A 23046-nucleotide genomic window follows, 5' to 3' on the forward strand; every position below is an offset into this window, starting at 1 on the left:
TGATTTCTGGTGTCTCACAAATGGAAGATGAAGTGGTGACTTTGCACAAAAGAGGGAGGGCGAGGTACAGTGCACAGAGAAAAGTGAAAGCTTGTGAAACGGGTCTCAAGAAGCAGAGAGAATTGCTGCCTATGTCTATGTCACTGCCTCCTTTTGTTTGCTTTTTTTTGTTTGTTGTCTTGGGTAGCTCATGCTAGCCTTGAACTTCTGATCTTCCTGTTTCCACTTCACACATTGGGGTCACACTTCAGGTCAACATTGCTGAGAGACTTAGGTGATGACCATGACTCCAAAGGATTTCTCTTCCTAGTGGGTTTTCTCATGACCTGACTCTGTAGTTCAAGCTGTCCCCAGTGTTGCAGCCATGTCTCTGTGTGGCCCTTGCTCCCAGAACAATAGGCGTATACCATCATAGCCAGTTTAATTTTTTGTTTAGGTAGGGTACATTGTGTGATAAGCCACATAAGATATGAAGACTACAACTTTACTATGTGTATGAGTATTTTTCCCTGCATATACATCTGTGTACCACATGTGTGTCTGGTGCACAAGGAGGTGGTGAGACTTCATGTGGGTGCTAGGAATTGAACCCTGGTCCTTTGTAACAACTGCCAGTGCTCTTAACCACTGAGCCAACTCTTCAGCTCTGAGGAACACTATTTTAAGATGTCCTCCCAGTGGAATATTTTGCATTTACATATGGATATAGCACACACACCTACATTTTTTATTTATTGCTCAAATAATATGTGTAATAAAGCATTGTTTAAAGCAGTTGACAGTTTACCATCGTGACTTGTGTCTGCCCCTTCACTTATTTGAGTCCTTGCCCTCTGGTTGGTCATATTCCAAACCCCTATTTGCATAATTCTAATGTATTGCAAATGCAGTGCTGTTGTCCCTTTTGTATTCAACACTTCCATTCTCAGTCTTTTTTTTTTTTCCTGTCTTCATGATTATTCTCCAAGATCACACTCCTGTGAGTAACTGCTCACCATGATTCCCAACTGATGCATATTGATTAGGGCAAAACTTTAGGTATGTGCAGGAAGGAAGCTCAGGGATATAGTTTCTGTTTGCTACAGCAAAAGCTTTTCATGTTACTGCCTGACTTGAGGTTCAGCTGCACATTACACTTCATGGAAAGGGGGTGTTACTCTTTCCCCTGTAGTACATGAGTGATTTACCAACATTTGTTTGCTATTTCCAATTACAATGGATCTCAAGGTTGTTTCTCACATTGTTTATCCTTTCAACTCTTTAAGATGGTGTTTTTAATTATGTATGTGTGTGTGGGTAGGGGGCTGTGTGCACAAGAGTGTAATTTCTGTGGAATCCAGAAGAGGGCGTCATATCCCCTGCGGCTGGAGTTGCAGGGATTTCCGGAAGCCTGCTGTGGGTGCTGGGAACTGAACTCTGGTCCCCTGCAAGTGCAGCAGGTGCTCTTAGCCACTGAGCTATCTCTCTACCCCTTCCTCCTTCCTCCTCCTCTTCCTCTTCCTCCTCCTCTTCTTCCTCTTCCTTTTCTTCCTCCTTCTCTTCTTCCTCCTCTTCCTCTTCTTTTCTCCTTTCTCTTCTAAATGTGCTTTGTGAACACAACTGTTTTTAAATCCAGCTCCACCCCCAGAACAAGGCACGCATGTGATACATACATGTAGGCACTCACACATACACATTTTTTTAAATGACATTTTCAGTTACCGCAAGAAAAAGACTAATGAACTTATTACAAGTTCAACACATGGTATATTTATTATATATGTAATATATATGTATATGGGGTTTTCTTTTTCAGGACTATAGAATTAGTCAGATTGACTTGTTTACTGAGCCGGAAGGGTTAGGACTCCTGAACTCCTACTTTGATGACACTGAGGAAATGCAGGGCTTCGGTGTGTTGCAGAAGACTTGTTCCATCAAAGTGCACTGGGGCACGTAAGTCTTCTCTTCCAGATGCAGGTTTACAGAGGCTTCACTAGGAATACTGGAGAGGATGTCGGGATTCAGTGTGAGGAGCCAAACTCCAGTCTCTATCTATGCCTTATACTCTACCCACAGTGCTCTAGGTGCTGAACCACCACCCCACCCCCACTCCTCCTTTCCCACCTCCCCATTTCCTGTGCTGGGTGAAACTTAGGCATGCCAGGCTTCTGTCCCACTTTCCCACTGTGCTATGTCCCAGCCACAGAAAACACAATTGTCACATAGGACTTTTCCTTTATCACAGAGAAACCTAGCTATTCACAGCTGAGCAGCAGACTATGCATTCATGATAATTCAGTATTTCAAGTGAGATGGGTTCGAGCAGAACACCCTTCCTTTGCCACTGTTATACAATGCTGTTGTGTTGGCTACACAAGCCTCATGAAACGTAAGGATATTTTTGAAGGAATTAGGAATATCCAAGATGGAGGAGATGAGGGTAAAACCTGGAGACGCAGGACAGAGGACATGGTCTCTGAGGCGGAGCCCAGCCAGACACACGGAACATGTCTGCCAAAATGCTAAAAAAAACACATCAAAGTTGCTTGATATTTTATATTGCTATAATTATTTATTCATTTATGATGTGTGTAGACATGTAGATGTATGTATGTGGCATGTGTGGGGAAGTCAGAGGACAACTTTTAGGGATCAGTCTCTCTTTCCAACATATGGGCCCTGACTATGGAGCTCAGGTCATCAGGCTTGCCATCACCACCTTTAACCCACGGACCCGTCTTGTCACCCAAATCTCTTCTCTCTCAAATGTTTTATTTTTGTGTAAGTTTTCTGAGATGCATAATTAGATCAGTGACACTGTATGTAACGTATAACTATTTACATATTAGGAGTGGGACCTGTGCCCAAAGGTTTCATAGCCCCTTAGTCTGTCTTATAAAGTGATTTAAGGGGTGCTGAGCAAAGGAGAAAGCGCTCCTTGGTCCTGTCTCGGGTGGTCTGTTGGCCGCTGAGGATCTTAGTCTGCCATTGTTGTTATCATGGGAAGTGGTTTACTTGCTCAGGCCGGAGGAAGCAAGTAGCCTGCAGATCACAAATTCCAACTTCCAGTCCAACGAAATCATGAACTGGAAACGACTGGGTGACTGTAGGAAGCGAGACCATGGGGCTTTGGCTTGCAGTGGGTAGCAGCCATCTTTGAAGGAATGACAGGTAGAAGAAACTCCCTCTGTTTTCTGGTGTTCTGTGGGGACCTGCGGGAAGCAGCTAGAACGGGAGAAGTAGGCTTTGGCTTCCTGGTGGTTAAAATGGGAACAGCTGCCTTGCAAAGTAGACAGTTTCTTGTCACAAGAGGTATTCAGGTAGAGGCCAATGTTTTATCTCGGGCTGTGTAACAGGGAGTACGTTGTAGATCAGCTGCCTCCTTTATGACTGATTGTTCTTTTATTTGTCTAAAAATTTGAAATACACCTGGAAAAAGCCCAGCCCTCTGTCTTAGTCTATTTTTTGTGACTCCATCCATGAGGAAAGAGGCCCCGTGACTGAATTGATGGCTGAGTCACCTCTTGAAAGTCTGGTCTGATCCCCTCCTGGTACCTCCCAGTGGAGGTGAAGTTTCCACATGGCATTTAGAGGGGCATGTCTAAGCCATAGGACTCACCTCTCTGAGTGAGTTGGTAGCAGGGCGAGCCTGGTGAAGCCTTGTCAGCAGTGGGGGCCACTTACTAGGGTAGAATTGAGGATTACTGGCTGCTGTACAGAGGTGTGCTGTCTAGAAGGGAGGGAGGGACGGAGGAAAGCAGTAGGGAGGCCATTCCAGTCACACAGGCAAGAGGCCATGTGGCTTAGATGCTGTGGGAGTGGTGGCAGGAAGTGGCGAGACCTGAGATACATTTTAAAGGCAGAACTGACCGCATTTGCCGATAATCTCTATGTAGGTGCGGGGCTTAGAAGCTTAGCCTGTTCTGAGATGGAGACCTGCAGGAAGAGTGTGGAAGGTGGAGGGGAGTTCAGAAGTTGGGTTTGGGCAGGTTAACTCTGAGATCCACTGTGAGCTCCCATGAGAGGGCAGGGGGTATACAGGAGTGTGGGCCTGGATTGCAGGGAGCGGTTACAGGTAGAACCTGGGAGTCCTCCACTTAGACAAGAGATTGAAGGGCGACGGCTGTAACTCAGAGGGAGAGCACTTGCCTCTTGTGCAGAACGCCTGGAGTCTCCAGGGTTGTAGGAGGGAGAAGCAGAGAAAAGCAAGTTTTAAAAGGGAAAAGAGGCCATTGAGAAGACTTTAAATTATGTACTATGAGAGATCCCAAAGGCCAGTGGATGTGGTTGAGGGAAAAGACCTTATGTGCCTTAGGTACATTTATGCTGAGAAACTGGGATTCTGGTAAAAGAAAATCTCTTTATGACCTCTGCCTTTGGATGTCTTCTTTGGCTGTTCGTTTCTGTGCCCGTGGCCTGGGGAAAGCCGCCTACAGTGTCTGCTCAAAGTCCAGCTTACTGAACTCAGTTGCTAAGCTCAGGACATAAATGCTTTTCCAGGTCTCCAAGGAAGTCCACTGAGCTGTTTGTGTCTGGCTTACTCTCTCCATCCACCCTGTTCTCCCTGGTATGGGGGGATTACAGATATGAGCCACCACATCTGGCTAGGCTGGGGGATTTAACTGGTAATAAACACTCAGCTCATCTTGCTGCCATTGGTCCAGTGTTCTGTTCTGAGTGTGTGAGCAGAGAAGTTCTGGGGTGTGGGCGGGGGTGTTTTCCTTTATCCCATTAGGAAACATGTCCCTGGGCCTGTTCACTCTAGATTAAGTTCCTCTGCACGTGTATAAGGGTGTTACTGGCCTTCTCAGATTCTTTCTTGAGGAAATGAGTAATTCTTAACTAAATTTGCCTTTCAAATTCTGTTGCATATGACTGATATCTAAACTTTTGCTTTAGTGGCTGACTAATCTTAGCCCCCAGACTCCTTGAGGCAAAGGCAGGCTTGCATAGTTCTAGGGTGTGTTTTAATAAAAAGCAAAGCCTTTTAGAGTGTCAGAGGGAACATATGATTTAGGCAAGGAAGACAGGCAGGCTGGGCCCCCTTGTCTGGACCAGGGTCGTGAGCTGGAGAGTTCCAATGATTTGAAAGGACGCTACTGCTTTCTACCTAGCCAAATGTGCTTTTCTCACTTTGACTAAAAGTAGTTGTGGTCTACAGAAGGATATATGTCTACTTGTGTGTTTCAGAGTCTAATAATGACACAAACCTGTGTGAGCCTGCCACCCAACTCCTGACCTAAGTGACCACCAGCTGTGTTGCAGATCCCTGTCACTTGCTCTCCCTGTCACTTGCTCTGGTCCCATCCCCCTCTGCGCACACATGAACCCTCTCCTAAGGCCTCACACATCACTGGTGTGCCTGTGTTTTTTGTGGTTTACATTGCTGTGCTATGGTAACTGTATGTATGCTACTGTGGATGTGGTATTGCAATGTGTTTAGGATCAGAAGCAAGCACTCAGAAGGCTGAGTGGTGCACTCAGTGAGGATTCTTGTAGATCAGCGAAGACTCGGGACCAACAAAGTGTTGCTGGCTAGCTAGGCACACTCACCGTCACTGTCTGTTAGGTCCTACTTATAATCTCTCCAAGAATCATGTGTCCTCTCAATGGGTTTCACTTCAACAAAACATCATGAGTCCGCATCACATGACAACCAGAAATTTCCACTACACACACACACACAAATATATAAATACAACCTTCTCAGTCCTTATAGTGTTGCCGATATGGGTATATTTTCAGGGCTGACCATTTGGCATTGGATAACCAATTTGGGGGCTCTTCCTTGGGGAGGACTTCCTTCCCTTCCACCCTTAGTTATCTGTGGTTCTGTGTCTGGGGTGGCGCTCATGAGCTTCCCTCATCTTCCTCTTCCATGCTGGCATGGCTGCACTGTTGTTCAGGTTATGTTTAGGCAGCTGTGTTGATGAAGGCTCAGGGGTGTAGTTTCTTTGACATTTCTAGAGACACTGTCTCATGGCAGACTTCCTGTTCCTCTGGCTCTAACAATCTCCTCTACAATGACCCCTGAGCTGCTGAGACCTTGGGCTAGCTGTCTCAGAGCATACGTTTTCTGAGTGTTTGTTTTCCTGTGATCCTATGATTCTCTGAATGTTGTTTGTATGAAGGGTTAGGTGGAAAGGTATGATTAGATTTAGGTTGGACTGTTTTTGACAAGGGCACTTCCTGTGAGGAGGCGCCATGTATTTGTGATGCATCATCATGTGACAAACTAGCCACCTGCCATCCGAGGATGTCAAGTTTGCTTGCCTAAGTTAACACGGGGCCTCCCACATCCCTCCTTTGCCTAGTTATTCAGATTTAATTTTCAGTTAATTTTCATAAATATTTGGCCAATGTGTATGTCCAATCACATCTCCCAGGACTCAGCCGGGCATGCTCAGTTTAGTGTTGCCTGCTAGGTGGTCAGTTTACAAGTTAATTGTTCTAAGAACAAACACTCATCATAAACATGATTTTTCTTATGGAACGAACAGGTATTTCTAAAGGAATGATAACATTTTTAATATAAAGATTAGCAACCATTGTTCAGCAGTATTTATATATGGTTCTTATGCATACATTCATGCACATTCATCATGTATACTTTTATGCATACATTCATGAATATTCATGATTGTTAAAAATAAGCACATACTTTTTACACTACAATTGATATGACTATAAGCCATAGTTTTTAACGAGCAAAGCTCATTACCTCAGAACAATGGAGAAGGAAAATGTCTCTTTAGAAACGGAAATGGCATTGCCTGAAGAAAATTCCCCACTCTCCTAAGGCTCTGTGTGCGAGTTTCAGATCCCCGAGTATACCTGCATATGTGAATGTCTGTCCCAGTTACTCAGAAGGTCCCTAGCACTGGCTCATGGAGGGAGGACTCTCAGGACGTAGCCTTGCAAGTTCACCAGTTTGTATGTTCTGCTTCCAACAGAGTCCCCATCCTCTGTAGATGCTGTGTGACTAATCCACACGCTTCAAGGAGAGGGAAATTTTAGTGACAGATGAAAGATCTCTTACAGATTAGCCCAAAAAAGTAGAGCCCTCAAGAGAAGACTACTTTGAAAACATCATTCTGAGTCTAGGGAGATGGCTCAGCAGTTAAGAACACAGGTTGCTCTTCTAGAGGACCTGGTTCACTTCACAGCACCCAAATAGCAGCTCACAACTGTCTGTAAGTCCAATTCTAGGGGATCTGGTATTCTAAGACAGACAGACAGACATGCAAAACACCACTGTACATAAAAATAAATCTTTAAAAAAAAGAAAAGATCATTTCAAACTTTCAGAGTTACTACATGAGGCACCCGTGCTGTTTACGAGAAATCTCAGCCATCCACTTGTGAGGGAGTCAGACTCAACAGCCCTGACTGCAGAACCTCCCCTCCTTGGCTGGAGCACGAAGCCCATATGTAGCATGCCGAGCCAGCTTTGGGCTCCAGGAATGTATGTGTCTTCCTGATTCTCATGGCTTAGATACAGGAAGTTAGCGAGACCCCACAGCCTCTGCCTTCTGGCTTAGAGGTACTGCAGGCTGTTTAAAAGACAAGCTTCTTTCCCCCTTAGTTAACTTGTTCTAAAGTGTAACATTTGCACAGAAAAAGGCACTCAAAAAAATCTTGACTGTACAGGCTGAGTATATTTTTGTTAGCTAGAATGGAACATCCCAGCATGGTCATTCAGGCCTCCCCCAGGATCCTCTGCTGCTCCTCTCCTCCTATGTCCCCTCCCCATGTGCGACTGTGATCTTGCGTTAGGGTACTGTTGACTGGCTTTGGTCTCCACTTATGAACTTCCTAGTTTATTGTATACCTGTTGACTGATCTTTAGTAGGAACTAGGTGGCAAATCTCTGGGTAATTTGTCTAAAACAAGGTCCAAGGGCATCTTTAACATGAACTTTCATTAAAAAATGGGTGTTCAGTCAAAATCAGAAACAGGAGAAAAGCAACCCTATCCTCAGACCTGTTTTGCTACTAAGGGTTTTATTTAGAGCTCCCCCTTTTGGCCCAACATCTGGGAACCTAGTGTGGTTGGTAGAGCATCCCAGGTGGGTGGTTCAGCCAGACTACCAGTTATCACTTGTGTGTGGTTGCCATCAGGAAGGAGAGACCGGGGAGGAGCTAGCCTGTGTTGCCAAGGGAAAGCAACATCTGAGTGATATAAATCACTTTTCCAGTAGCTGCACCCTCCCAGAGGCATGCCCTTAGCTCCAGTGGGCAGTGCTTTTATGGTTCCCTGGCCTTTGCTCAGGAGTAGGTGAGGCTGCCGTTCCCTGGCCAAAGCAGAAGTGACAGCTGACAAGCCTGATGCAAGGATGTGGTAATTCATGTCTTTAGGATCAGAACCAAGCATTCAGAAGGTGTTCCCACCTGGGAACAGGCAGCCCTTGGACCTTCAGGCCTCTGACAACAGCAGTGTGTGCTGAGTGGTACACACGGTGAGGATGCTTATGACAGAAGAGCAGAGTGTGTCTGGTACACTCCCTGCAGTGTGGAAAAAATCAAAATATTGACAGAATGGAGATCAGGGGTCAGCTTGCAGCAGCCCTGCCTTGGGGCAAAGGACTTAATCTCGCCTGTAAAACAGACACAGGGGCATTCCTTCCTGGTAGCACTGTGGTGAGGCCTAGGTGAAATTCTAGGTAGCGTTCCTCCTAGGCTTTTGGAAGGGATCAGTTGCTACACATTCTTGACACCATGCTAGATAATTAAGTAGAATCCTGGGAATCTTCATTTACAAATGAAATATTAACTTAAAACAGGGCTTGAGATAGTGTAACTTGGGGTCTTTAACTAGGTGACAGAGACATTTACATGTAAAAGCAGTTATAATATGGCTTAAAGTAAGCGGCCAATCCAGCCAAGAGGAAATCATAGGCCAGGAGAAACTCAGCACAGCTGGCTCCCCTGAAGGCCCAGGTGCAGCCATTGCTGGTAGAGTGGCCACACTCTCCTCTGTTCCTGCCTGCCCCGTCAGTGGGGTCCTGGGTACCAGGCAGGAGGGAACAGAGGTTAACCACGAGTCCCTGATTCTTTGCTTCCGTGATGGTTGTTCAGGTGGTTGATCTATGAAGAGCCTGGATTCCAAGGTGTCCCCTTCATCCTGGAGCCGGGAGAATACCCTGACTTATCCTTCTGGGATACGGAAGAAGCGTACATCGGATCCATGCGGCCTCTGAAAATGGTAAACATGACAGTGAAGGTGGTTCTCTGAAGGCAGCGTCTCAGCTTGACCTCCATAATCCACCAGATGTGACTCTGAACAGGAAAAGTAGCATTTATTGCTTTACATGCATCTGTAACAGGTAGATGAGTCCTATTGCTGGATAGAAGTAGTAGAAGCAATGACTTACTCAATTTCCTGGTTAAGAAAGGTGGACAAGACTACGCCCTCTGCACTGAGGGCATCTTCTGCCTCGCAGAGTAGATGCTGGCATCAAGCTGCAGCCAAGAGAGGCCTAGTGCGTGAAGGACTGTTTATGGAAAGTGGAAGCAATGGTGTGTACAACCCCAGTCACTGGGAGAAGAGGCAGGACAGGGCCACAGTTAGGAAAACCGTCTGGTAAGTGCAGCTAAATCTTAAAACAGAAGCGGAAGTGCCCCTCTGGAGCTGGCAGAGGCCAGGGTGGACACAGAGCACAGTTAGGCTTTTACTGCTGTGAACAGACACCACGACCAAGGCAAGTCTTATAAAGAATGATATTTATTGAGGCTTACAGGTTCATAGGTTCAGTCCATTATCATCAAGGTGGGGACATGGCAGCACCCAGGCAGGCATAATACAGGAGAAGCTGTGGGTTCTACATCTTCATCTGAAGGCCACTAGGAGAAGACTGGCTTCCAGGCAGCTAGGATGAGGGTCTTAAAGCCCACACCCACAGTGACACACCTCCTCCAACAGGGCCACACCTTCTATAGTGCCACTTCCTGGGCCAAGCATATTCAGACTGCCACACTCCTCGTTACCTGGAGCCTGTGCTTCGGCTCTCTTGTCTCCTCGGTCTCTGGCTGCTCTGCTGGGATGAAGGCTTAGGTGGGATGAGGCTACCACACTAGGCTCTGGGGTGTGCCTCTTGATGCTAGGTGCTCACTGAACACCAGGGTAAGGCTTCTGCTCTGAACTTGCTTGTGAAAGTCCACATTGCAGGTGTCTTCAGAGCCAGCCTGAGACAGATTAGAAAGTTAGATACGTCGGATTTGATTATCTGCAGATCTCAATGCACATGACTTAAGGCTTTTTTTTTTTTAAATTAAATCCATTCTCAAAGATCCCCGTTTTATTAGTTTTGGGAATACATGAAAGAGTTGTCTCAAGCTTAGAAAGCAATTTGATGGTTTTAAAACTGAAGTTCATTGAGCTCCCTTAAGACTATTTTTTTCTTAAAGATTTTTTTTATGTATTTTATGTGAGTGCGCTGTTTTCATGCACACCAGAAGAGCGCATCAGATTCCGCTGCAGATGGTTGTGAGCCACCATGAGGTTACTGGAATTAAACTCAGGAGCTCTGGCCATCTCTCCAGCCCCCAAAGACTATTTAAGAGGGTGCCCCCATGGCTGTACAAGGTCTAGCTTGCTGGTTGAGTTAGCCTACTTATGGTTTCTGTTTATTTGGGCCATTTGAAGATTTTGGCTGCAGTTTTTAAGCTCATAAAAACACATGGAGGGAACAGCCCCCAGCTTATCAACTTCTGACTTTTGCCTGTTTAGTATTTTTAGGCAATACTCTCCTCTCTGATTTTAGTTTAGTTTTGTTTTTTAATTTAAAAAAAAAACAAACCTTTTATTTCAAAAGGGTAACAATGCCCTCCTTTGGGAGGTTTTAACTGTTATCTAATGGTTTTTATCATTTCCTGCTGTGTGAACTTTAACACTTTAGTAGGCTATTGGTTGCAAGGTCAGATGGGGTGGGGGTTGGGGGGAGAGTCCGGCAGGAAATACAAAGGGAGTGGAACCAGAGGGAGCTGTGGGATGCCAGCCAAGGCTGTGGCCTGGGAAGGACCAGCCCATGCAGGATTGCCAGTGCAGAAGGTAGAACTCACTTCCTGTGAGATGTTATCAAATCCTAGGGTTATTTAGCAAGAGAAATAAGAAATAGAAGCTTTAGGAGGTTGAGGCAGGATGGTCCCAAGTTTGAGGCTAGCCTGGTCTTCCTGGTGAGTGAGACCCTGTCTTAAAAGAACAAGAAAAGTATAGCACTGATTCTTGGGATACAAATTAAAATTGTATAAGAAAATTTCCTAGTTAGAAAATAATACAGAGCAGAATAAATCAAGGGGCTTGGATGTAGCTCAGGGGTAGCTTGACCAGCATCACAAGGCCCTGGGTCTGATTTCTCTGCACTCAAAACAACAACAAACAAACCAAAGACAGAACAGAAGCACACACTAGGTGTGCGTGTCCAGTGAGTCTCTGCTGTAAATGGTCTTGTGCCTTCATTTCTATTTGATAATTTTGGCATTGTCTTATATAAATTAAACCATAAAGTAATCACACTGTGTGCTTCAACTACTGTGTTAATCCGGAACACTCTCAGTGGAGACTGGGGTTTTTACTATGCTGGTTTTTTTGTTTTGTTTTAGGGTGGCCGTAAAGTTGAATTCCCTACAGATCCCAAGGTAAGAAGGAGGGGGGCGGGGGAAATGAATGAATGAATTAGTGGGTGTGTGTCCAGAAGTGAGGGAGTAGGAAAGAGAGTAATTATCCTACAATCTTCAAGTATATGATGCTGATGTGACTTCCCCCTAAACCTCCCTCCCACTAAACTTCAGGAAGAAGCTAATGGCACTGGTTGTCATGGCCTTGCCTCCAAGGTTGACTGTTGTGTTAACTTTACCATGACCCTTCCTGGTTGGATTTACTAATTGCTGAGCCCATTGCTGGCAACAGAAGAGAGCTTTTCAGCTTTTCAGCTGCACTGCATTGGTTTGGGGGCATTGAGCTCAGCCTTTGCCTGCCGAGCCATGTGTCCAGCTCCATCCCACAGCTCTCTCTGCTGAGCCATGAGTCCAGCTCCATCCCACAGCTCTTCCTGCTGAGCCATGAGTCCAGCTCCATCCCACAGCTCTCCCTGCTGAGCCATGAGTCCAGCTCCAACCCACAGCTCTCCCTGCTGAGCCATGAGTCCAGCTCCAACCCACAGCTCTCCCTGCTGAGCCATGAGTCCAGCTCCAACCCACAGCTCTCCCTGCTCCAGATACACCTGCTACCACTATTTTCTACACCTGTCCCATGCACCATGATTGTTTATCATTTCCGAATCAACTTTAGACTCCTCTGACTCCTTAATATCTTTTAAACGTTGCCTTTGGAGTGTTCCACACTACCAGTGGAAGGAGGGGTACCCAAATAATTTTTGTTTAACTAGGTTAGTAGGTGCTATTATGTAGGTGATTTTTATTTATAGGTGATTAGAATATTTTAATTTGTATTCCAGGATTTAGTGCTATCTATTGTTGTTGTTGCTGCTGCTGCTGCGGTTGCTTACTTGTGTGTGTGTGTGTGTGTGTGTATGTATGTGTGTGTGTGTGTGTATGTGTATGTATGTGTGTGTGTGATGGCATGTTGGCACTTGTGAGTCTAGGGAGATTGTACTCTTGTGTGGGATGGAACCCAGGGTCTCACACATGCTGGGCAAGAGTTCTACCACAGAGCCACACCCCTAGCCCAAATAAGTGCTATTGAATGACAGATTTAATGTTGAGCTACTTTTTAGCTATTTAACTTCTCCCAAATTATTGGCATATCTCATTTCTATTGTAGGTAATTATTTATGAAAAGCCTTCCTTTGAAGGAAGGTGTATGGAGCTAGAAACAGAAATGAGTAGTTTTATCACGGAAGGAGGTGAGACAGAAGAAACAACTGGAAATGACCATTTGCCCTTTCCATCGGTGGGGTCTATGAAAGTCCTCAGAGGCGTGTAAGTAAAAGGGGTGATGGTAAGGCTTTCTCATTTTCCCTGATGAATAATAAATGTGCCGTCTTTCCCCCAAAGACAACATTCTTGATTATAGTCTGCTGGTGTTTTGTGGGGAGTAGGGAGTCATGAGGATTGAATCTTGGGGTGTCACACATGCTGAGAGATGTCCAGCTACATCCCCAGCAGGGTCAGCTGAGCTGGACTTGAGACAGTGGCTGGAGGGACACTGGAGGGGAGTCTGCGGTGGAGCTCATACAGATCTGGACAGATTGATTTTTAAAATATCATGTTCCCATCTAATGAACAGTTCATTAATTTTCTTTCTAATTTTCATGATCTTTTTGAATTTTATAGATCTTGCACATTTCTAGTAGGAGTATATACTAAAGCTGTCTTGTAAATAGGCAAAATGTATGATTCTATTTCTACTTGAAGAAAGCTTGCCACTTTGCTTGCTGAGTTTCATTTCTTTTGTTTAATTGTTTATTTTTATTTCATGTGTATGAGTGTCTCACTTGCATGTGTGTCTGTGCACCACATCTGTGCAGTGTCTGAGGAGTCTAAAATGTGGTGTCAGATCCTCTGGAACTGGAGTTACAGTTGTTAGCTGTTATGTGGGCGTTGGGATCCTCTGCAAGAGAAATAACGGCTGAGCCGTCTCTCCAGCCCCTCGTTTTAATTATCAAACATACACAACCACATAACCAAATGCACACACGTATACACACACCACACACCAAAGCACACACATATACACATACATATGCATACTCATGGATACACGCAACTACACTCCTTTATAGAACTCTAACATGTTTCTTAGGTTTTTTTCTGAACAAATTCTTTTAAATGTTAAAGAATTTTAACAAAAGAACATAGATGTATATGGTGTGCTTTCGACACTTAGAGAATGTCATCAATTCACATGGAATTTATACTTGTATTTGTCAGTCAAGCCGGCACGTGGGAAGCATTGAAATGTCTGACAGCCGCTTGCTCTTTCTCTTGTAGCTGGGTTGCTTATGAGAAGTGCGGCTTCACTGGTCACCAGTATTTGCTGGAAGAGGGAGAGTACAGGGACTGGAATGCCTGGGGCGGCTACAATGGAGACCTCCAGTCTCTACGGCCTATATTAAGTGTAAGTTGAGGAGAAGCTAACAGCTAACATGTCCTTTTGGGATGATGAGTGGCTACCCTTGAAATTTGAATCTCTCTTTCTTAATAGGATTTTTCAAATGCACACATGATAATGTACAGTGAGAAGAACTTTGGCTCCAAAGGCTCCAGTATTGATGTCTTGGGAATTGTTGCCAATTTAAAGGACACCGGCTATGGAGTGAAAACACAGTCAATCAATGTACTGAGTGGCGTGTAAGTGAAGTAATTCCACCAAGATTTTAAGCTTGGGTTTTGCTTGGATTTCTGTTAAATTAATAGTCTGTGACAATGAGTCAGTCCTCAGTAAATATCTCACAGGTAAACATTAATTCAGCCCCTTGGTATTTACAGCAGTGCCGCTTGCCTGGCTGGTCTAAAAATGTTCTGATTATACCTCCCCCTTCCCCACCCACTTGAAGCAGGCTCTTGGGTGTCATGGTAGAAATATTTGGACCTGCGGCCCTTTTTCTAAATGGGTGGATTGTTAGTAAGCTGGCATTGACCTCGACGTTGGGATAAAGTCCCAGTAGGCTCTGTTACAGTGTCATGACTGCTAGTGTTCCCTCACTAGTATTTTGACATACAAACTACTGGGGTGGATGGAGTCTGGTTGTGCGGTGCAGCTGACCTGACCTTGGCATCTGCCTACCCCACCCCAGCCTTCCATGCTGGGATTACGGTGCCCAGTGCTTTCGCCAATGCCAAGTCTTTACCGAGCCCTGACTCTGAGGCGGAAGTGACTGATCAAGCATGCCACCCTAAGTGATAGAAACACTATTGGTTGTACAAATAAAAAGTCTAGAGAAGACTCTGGTTCAGGTCAGGCACAGTAGCACAGACCTGCACTCTCAGCGCTCACCAGGTGAGAACAGAAAAACTGAGTTCAAGGCCAGCCTCCGTTACACAGTCAGATCCTGTCTGACAACAGTAACAAGGACAAGACCAATCGAGCGAAAACATTTTGCTGCAGGCATGACTCATGCTCTATTTGTATGTGTGCCTGCATGACAGAAGAGGGCATCATTTCCCATTATAGATGGTTGTGAGCCACCAAGTGGTTGACTGGGAATCAGAACCTCTGGTAGAGGTCTTAACCTCTCTAACCACTGGGCCATCTCTCCTGCCCATGACTCAATATTTGGGATCACGAAAACACTCCCACCTGGGCTTGTTTCTATGGCTTTCCCTGAGGTGGGCCTCTTCACCTTCATCCCTCAGTGATGGCGGGCTTTCATTCTCCTGACTCATTGCATGCTCAGGTTCCAGGTGTGGGTCATTAGTACATGCCTTAACTAGAGAGGTCATTGTGTTGCTGTAGTGTGGCCGTCCCTAGGGTCGGTCCCACAGTGGCTATGATTGAAGTGTGTGACTCCCCAGGAGCATCAGGACAGATGCCAGATCTCTATTGTAGGGAATTGTTCTCATGATCCAGCTGGTGACCCTTCTGAGTTCTTCTAAGTGATAGTGTCATTAAAAGGACATACAAAGAAAGCTGACGTTGGTTCTGTTGAAAGTGGCTGGTGTCGGCCTACTGAATCTTAGCTGGCCTCAGCCCTGATGCACGTCTCGAGGCCTCCCCTAAAAGCCTGGCAAGTCTGACACGTCTACAGTAGAACACGCTTCCGTTGTTAGTCACCGCATCGTTGCGTAGGTTGTCACTTGTAGCTCCCTTGGCAGTGTCACATCAGTAGCCCTGACACGGTTTGGTCATCGCTGGCTGTCTACCAGAATCAGGAGTCGTCTGGACATATGGCAGAGGCCACCGGAAATGACGTGGTGGCTCTGCAGTGTTTCAGATCATGTTTATTATTGTATGAAAAAGTTGTAGAGAGCCACTCAGTCTTGGAGAACCAGTCACCAGGTATCCTTGTTCGTTAGTCACAAGCCAGGCAGTCATCTACCCTGGCAGAGCAAGCCGGCGGATGCTGGGTAGATGTCGGTGTAGGTTAAGTTAGCACAGCGCGTAGTGCTCTGAGCCTGTTTTCCTTCCTCCTTACCCACACCGCTTGCTTCATGTCAGTTTCCTTCAATAGGACGTTGGGCTTTTTTATGTTTCTATTTTTAGTCATTTTTAGTTGTATTTCCTGACAGAGGCTTTTTTTTCTTGTTGTAGCAATTGAGGTTTGGTATTGGGGGAAGTAGTAGGGAGGCAGAGTTACACACACACACACACACACACACTCACACTCACACACCCCACATACCACACACCAACACCATACACATACATACACACATACCACACACACACACACACACTTCTTCCTAAATGTGTTGGCTGTAGTAGCGCTCCACCGAGGTCTGTTACGTCTTCAGCAGATACAGCACTTACGCTGACCAGGCCTGCGGCTGTGAGGGTGGAGAATGCACTGGACGCATGACGGAGAAGGAGGGAGCTTCTAGGCTGTGTGCTGACAAGACTTGCAGGCACGGTACTGCACTAGGCCTTGTGAAACTTCAGGGAAGATGGCTAACCTAGTCATGTTTTAATAGTATCAAAGAAAAATGGTTCGATTTTAATGGCTTTATTTTTTTACTGGAAAATAAGCAACCTCATTTTTGTTTTGTGGTGTCTGTCTGTCTGTCTGTCTGTCTATTTTGAGGTAGAGTCTCACTATGTGGACCTTGCTGGCCTTGAACTCAGTCCTTTCACTTCACAGCCCTCCCACGTGCAGTGGTGGGATAAATATGGAAATTAGGTGTGGGATATTTATGGGGTGTACCGATGTATGCCTCCATGTGCAGCCAGAGCAAAGCTTTTGAACCTCCCATCCCGTGTCTCCCTGGAGGCACACGGTCACTGGTGTTACAACCCTGGAGTCATTAGCTGTGAAACAGAAGGAAGGATGCTCACGACACCAACTAAGCCTTCGAGGGACCACATTCCAGCCCTTATGGAAAGCCCAAAAGAATTCCCGTTGACACCTGCTGACAGCTCCATGCTGTGTTCAGCTCCTACCCAAGCAGTGCAAGCTGGGCTAACATTTTAATATCTAATAGTAAAGCAAAACACTTCTAGAGTTCAGGTAAAAATAAGCCAGTGTGGCGGCCCACACCTTTAATCTCAACACTGGAGGATCTCTGTGAGTTCAAAGTTAGACTGGTCTACATAGCAAGTTCTAGGCTAGCCAGGGATACAATGAGAACCTAATTAAATAAATAAAGGCAGGTGTTCTCTTCCACAGAAGGGTAGGTTTGTCCTCATTCCACTAGGCTGGGGCCTGCTGGGTTCTGTTTCTCCTTCTTTCCTGTTACCCTTGGTCTAACACAGCAGTAAATAACTCATGAACAGAACCCACTTGAGCAAGGACACTGACGAATTTTCATAAGAGTCCCCAGTATACGTAGATTCAACACTACAGATTCCAAAGACTCAGCTGGGCCTCAGAAGAATGCTTTGCTCTCAGGTCAAGCCATGTCTCATACACTTCAGTGCTCCCATCTGACTGAGTCAGACAGGCTGACCCTCTGTTGTAAGTTTGCCTACCACACACACACACACACACACACACACAAACACACACCTGTTAGTTTAACAACTACCAACAAGGACCTGAAAGAGCACTGTGGGCAAGTGCCTGGCCTGGCCACAGGTGAATCTCCAGAGGTTCTCTCTTCACAGGTCATTTCTCTCCTGAAAGTCAACCCAAAAAGCCTGAAACCACAGGCCCGGCCCAGAGCCCAGGCAAAGCTTTCTGTGATGTGACCTATGTTCTTTAATTATTGTTTTTGTTTGCAAATTCTGGTGTTTGTGTCTGGTGTTCTACCTTCAGAAGAGGCAGCCGTAGCTGGAGCCGGGCTCTCTGTTACGGTTGCCATTGCCCGCAACCACAGGCTTACCTGAGGTGTGTGTACACAGGTGACACTGCAGGTCAGCTGTGCCCTGCGGCCCCTGGCTCAGCACAGGGTCCTTGGCCAGCTCTCTACTTCATAATTGAAAACACAGTTTTACAAAAGTTAAGGGACCCCCCCCCCCATTGTCCACATTCCTGAAAGTTAATGTCAGGACCACAGAGAGATCCAGGCCTCCAAACTCCTTACCTCACAGGATGCAGAAGTTTGAAAAACTGCTGGTGCAGGTTTGAGACTGGGGGAGGGGGAAGACTTATTTTCTAAGAGCGCCCAGGACTCAGTTTCTGCATTCAGATGGCCAGAGGTGAGTTTTCAGATGTTAGCTCTCAGTGTCTCCTGACCACTTAGCTTCTGAAGTGTTCCTTTTCTTCTGAGTGGTTGTTCTTCTTTTGGGAATACCTGTAGATAGACTTCAGTTTAAAGTGACCCATCACATACTGAAATCTGAATGAGCTTCTGTTGTGATACAAACAGTACCGAGAACATGTCACAGAGCCTCGTGTTCTTTCGGCCTTGGGCTTTCTCACATTCTGGCCTTAGCTGATGGCATCACTTCAGACAGGTCACTTTCATCTAATGTGTCACAACAGATAGTTACTTGTGATGCTCCTCTGTCTGCCAAGCTCAAGGGCAGAGGATTTGTCTTCTTCTATCTTTATATTCTTCATGTCTGCCTGGTTTCTGGCACATGTAGGATGGGACATCAGAGTCTGCTGTTCAAGTAAGCGGACTGACTTTCTGTCCGTGAAGTGGACATGCCAGTTCCCCCTTAGGAAATGTGATGGCATAGATCTAGAAAGTTCTGATGGTGGTGTGCGTCATTCAAATGAAAAGTGGGTCATTACAGCAATGAGTTAGCGGAGGACTACACTGAGAATCTGTTAAATGGAATGGAATTAGAAACCTTTTTCCCCTTCAAAGACAATCCCCCTTTGCACAGGAAGTATCAATGGTGAGTGGGTTTGACCAATAGCACCTTTCTGGGGTCACTGCAAAGATGACATAGGGACATTACAAGTGATGTGTCTGTCCTTGGTTCCCCTGGGAGCTAGCTCAGCTTTGTTTTTCTATAGATGTGTGAAGTTGGAAATACCATTTGACAGAAAGTGTCTTTCTTTGTTTCAGGTTTTTATTATTCGTTGTGATTTGTTATATATGAGGCATAGCTTCCTGTTAAGATCTGCCTGCAGAAATCTTTCTATGTTGAAAAAAGAGTTCTTACTTATTAAAAAAGGAAAGAAAAGAATCAGACTCCTTTTTAAGATTCAATGTATTTCCTTGGCATGAAAATAGGGGGAAAATCACAACACAAAATTATCCTCATTGCAGCTTCTAGAGGCATAGGAGTTTAGTATTTAGAAACACCAAAAAGCTTGTATAGAGACATTCTTTTGAACACTGTTTGGATTTGACAGATAGACAAAGTCAATCTGCCCCTAAATATTAATGAAGAACAGAAAAAGAATGGGGTCTGATCAGCAAAACACCTTCTCAGATGTGTGACATGGTTTTATATGTAAAGTAACACCAACGCTAACCAGGGTTGTGTCTCTGTAGGTGGGTAGCCTATGAGAACCCTGACTTCACGGGAGAGCAGTACATCCTGGACAAAGGCTTCTACACCAGCTTTGAGGATTGGGGAGGCAAAAATTGTAAGATCTCCTCCGTGCAACCCATATGCCTGGTAAGAAGGTCATTCTTCCGGGAACATTAACTCAGCCCAGGCTTCCCTTCATGGCTTCTGGTCTGTGTACGGATTGCTACAGAAAGTATTCTGGCTTAAGTTTAACAGTGATTGTTAATGTAGATGAAAAGAAACTTTAACATAACTTCTTTAGTAATCATGTTTTCCTCTTCTTTTATAAAATCCTTAGGATTCTTTCACTGGTCCAAGGAGACGAAATCAGGTAACTAAAAAAACGTTCTATATTAGGGGCTATTCATTTTCCATTGAGAAAGTGAGTATAAATGTCAGATGTGTGACATTTTGTGAATTTTATCCATTCTTAATTCTGAAAACATTAACAATGGTGCTTAATCAATGGCACTGACCCATGTCTAGATAGTTCTACAATGCTTTTGTAATAACATGCTGGATTTCATTTCATTACACAGAATCAGCTTCATGAATATACCTAAGTTAATATTTGAGGTTCTAGCACACGGTTACCTCGGCTCAGTATCAATGACTCGTATTTGCCGTGTGTGCACTGTCTGGTGCCACCCAAGCCTTTGCACTGCTGGCTCTTGGGTCAGGTTCATTGTCGCTCTTGTTATTTAGGCTTTTTAGTGCAGATGTTCAGACAGCTGTAATTATACACAGAAGCACAAACACCAATGTGGCCTCTTTTATTGGCACACGGAGATTCTAAACAGTCAGCAGTATCACCCTGAGAGAGGGAGGGAAACTAGACTGCACGCTCCCAGGTCTAGTCTGTTGTTAGCGTTAGAACCCATGCACAATTACTTTTGGCCACAATAAAGCTTTAACATGCCTCACAGCTTGCAACAGCAGTGCGTTCTTTAGAAAGTTGTCTCTGTGGTTCCACTGGCCTTTGATGCTTCTAAATTAAATAGTCACGGATGGTACAGCCAACCTGCTGATCATTAGTTATCTAGTAGAAAATTAAAGGATGGGGGGGGTAAGGGAATAACATCTGAAATGTAAATAAAATATCCAATAAAAAGGAAAAAAAGAAAATTAAAGGGTTAATAAAATTCATAACATATTATAACAAGAGTTAGCAGGTCAGGTCTGGGTCATCATTTAAAGAACCGAATGGAGTGGCACAGAGGTTAAAACACTGGCTGTTCTTCCAGGGGTTCGATTCCCAGCACTCACAGGACAGGTCGCAACTGTGTAACTACAGTCCCAGAGAAGAGACACCCTCTTCTGACCCACATAGTCACCAGACACACGTCATGCACAGATACAAATATGCAGACAGAATACCCATATACACAAAAATAAAAAAAACAATAACCTGAACATGCTCACAGAGTTAATTTTATTTCTCTTTCCTTTTTTCTAAGATTCACTTGTTTTCAGAGCCACAGTTCCAAGGTCACAGTCAAAGTTTTGAAGAGACGATAGATCAAATTGATGATTCGTTTCAGACCAAGTCTTGCAGAGTTTTGGGAGGCAGGTAAGCTGACTGCGACGGGCAGAGGCGGATCACTAAGGTAGAGAATTCATATGTTTGCAAGTTTATCCTGGCTCCTGTGGGCGCTTGACACTGTAAAACCACATCAGTTGGGAAGCTTGCTTGTAGCATCTGGGGATGTGCATGCCAATACAGGCTGCAGAAGCTGACAATGACCTCAGTGTGCAGGATTCAGACCAGTTCTACACCCTGTGTCTGCTCCAGCATCTGTAAAAGGGGCTGCATCTGGGGACTCTCTTAGATGCCTCCCAAGGCAGGTATTTTTCTTACAGGCAAACAGGAGTGGGGCCAGCACTCTGCATGGCAGGCAAGTGGGGGCAACTCTCTAGCTGAGAGGGCCTGTGGTAGCAGAAGTGAGGTCAGCCTAGATTAGGGGAGGGAGGATCTGACTTCCCGTGGACAAATACATAATTTGATGGATTCCTAAAAAACACAGATGGGGCTGTGGGTGGGGCAGTGAGCCAGAGTGCCAGCTGGAAGCAGTCATCCTGTGAGAGCTTTATAAGAGTGGGAGGGACTGAGGAAGCCCATAAAGAAGCCAGGGGAATTCATCCTAATAGCAGTAACGACGGCGCCTTTAATGCTACCGTTCATGTGGTTCAGTGCACTGGCTTTGTGTCAAACATGGACCCAGTGAGGGGAAGTGTCTCAGGTGCTTGGCTCGCCCTCTACCCCACCCCATCCTCTCCTTTCCTGCTTCACTTCCTACGGCCAGTCGTACATTTTTTAAATTGTTTATCACCTGTCTCAGCTTCCCAGAGTAACTTCAAGAGAGCAGGGACAGTGTTGCTTTTGAAATGTCCTGAGCAGCAGGATCATACCCGATTCGCAGTCAGTCCTCAGTGAGCATCTGTTAGGTTAAAATTTAAAAGGATCAGCATCTTTGGGGGAGCCCAGGGCCCAGGCGTTAGGAATGGATGGACGTTTTCAGTAAACGTAGAGCTAGCTGTTTGGGAGACTGGGGCAGGAGGATGACAGATTCAGGGGCCTGTCTAGGCTACTGAATGAGTTCAAGGCAGCCAGGAAATTTGGTGAAGCAATGTCCCCCCACCTAAAAAAAATCTGAGGGTGCAGCTCCGTGAAAAGCAGATGGCTGGGTGGCTCTGAGGGCTGCAGGGTTGCTAGGTAGGGGAGGGACCCTGGTGCGGGTAGGTACACTGGCTGAGAACACAGTTGAAGGTTGTGGAAAAGAAAAGCAGCCATACTCATTCCCACCGAGTAACTCCCCCCCCAGCCCCCGCTGAGCCACACTAGGCTGCCATGAGATGAAGTTTAGCAAATGCATGCAGATATTTTTAAAAGAAAAATCAGTTAGTTAGAAGGTTTATGATTATCTTATAGCAGGCACCTCTAAAAATCAGATTTCTTTTTTTTTTTCCTTTTCAAGACAGGAACTTATTATATAAGTCTGGCTGTGCTGGAACTCACTGTGTAGACCAGGCTGGCCTGGAATTTACAGAGATCTGTCGGCCTCTGTCTCCCAAGTGCTGGGATTGAACTCCTGCACCATCAGGCCTGGCATTATAAAACATGTTTCTTAAATATGATTGCGTATGTTCCATACCGTGTGTTTGTTTCTTTATAGCTGGGTTGCGTACGATGGAGAAAATTTCTCTGGCAATCAGTACGTACTGGAAGAAGGCCACTATCCGTGTCTCTCAGCAATGGGATGCCTACCGGGAGCAACCCTGAGGTCTCTTCGCTTTATAGATTTTGTGAGTATAAACAGAGATACAGACAGACGTGTATTGTTCACGTCACTGACAGAGCAAGGAAGCCAGCAGCTAGCTATGGCTTCCTCAGGTCACGGCTGTGCCCGACCACAGCTGCACTCTATCCAGCACACATAGATTTCTCTTCTTTTTACATATTTACTTTTGTTTATGGTGCGTGCAAGTCTGTGTGTATTCGAGTGTGTGTGTGTGTGTGTGTGTATGCACGTGTAGCTGCCC

At 45.4% G+C, this 23046-nt stretch overlaps 1 protein-coding gene across 1 annotated transcript in view; it reads left to right on the plus strand.

The window, feature by feature from the left end:
• Crybg1 (crystallin beta-gamma domain containing 1) overlaps positions 1 to 23046 on the plus strand; it is a 53970-nt gene that overhangs the window by 17032 nt on the left and 13892 nt on the right. Inside the window, exons 6-15 of the mRNA XM_028768998.1 lie at positions 1796 to 1935; positions 9060 to 9186; positions 11583 to 11618; positions 12763 to 12920; positions 13932 to 14058; positions 14146 to 14291; positions 19488 to 19614; positions 19805 to 19837; positions 20964 to 21076; positions 22680 to 22809. Of these exons, the coding sequence (XP_028624831.1) occupies positions 1796 to 1935; positions 9060 to 9186; positions 11583 to 11618; positions 12763 to 12920; positions 13932 to 14058; positions 14146 to 14291; positions 19488 to 19614; positions 19805 to 19837; positions 20964 to 21076; positions 22680 to 22809 (1137 nt within the window). The remainder of the gene's footprint in view (positions 1 to 1795; positions 1936 to 9059; positions 9187 to 11582; positions 11619 to 12762; positions 12921 to 13931; positions 14059 to 14145; positions 14292 to 19487; positions 19615 to 19804; positions 19838 to 20963; positions 21077 to 22679; positions 22810 to 23046) is intronic.

This window comes from Grammomys surdaster, unplaced genomic scaffold (genome assembly GCF_004785775.1).
Source record: "Grammomys surdaster isolate TR1022 unplaced genomic scaffold, NIH_TR_1.0 190, whole genome shotgun sequence".
NCBI classification, from domain to species: domain Eukaryota; kingdom Metazoa; phylum Chordata; class Mammalia; order Rodentia; family Muridae; genus Grammomys; species Grammomys surdaster.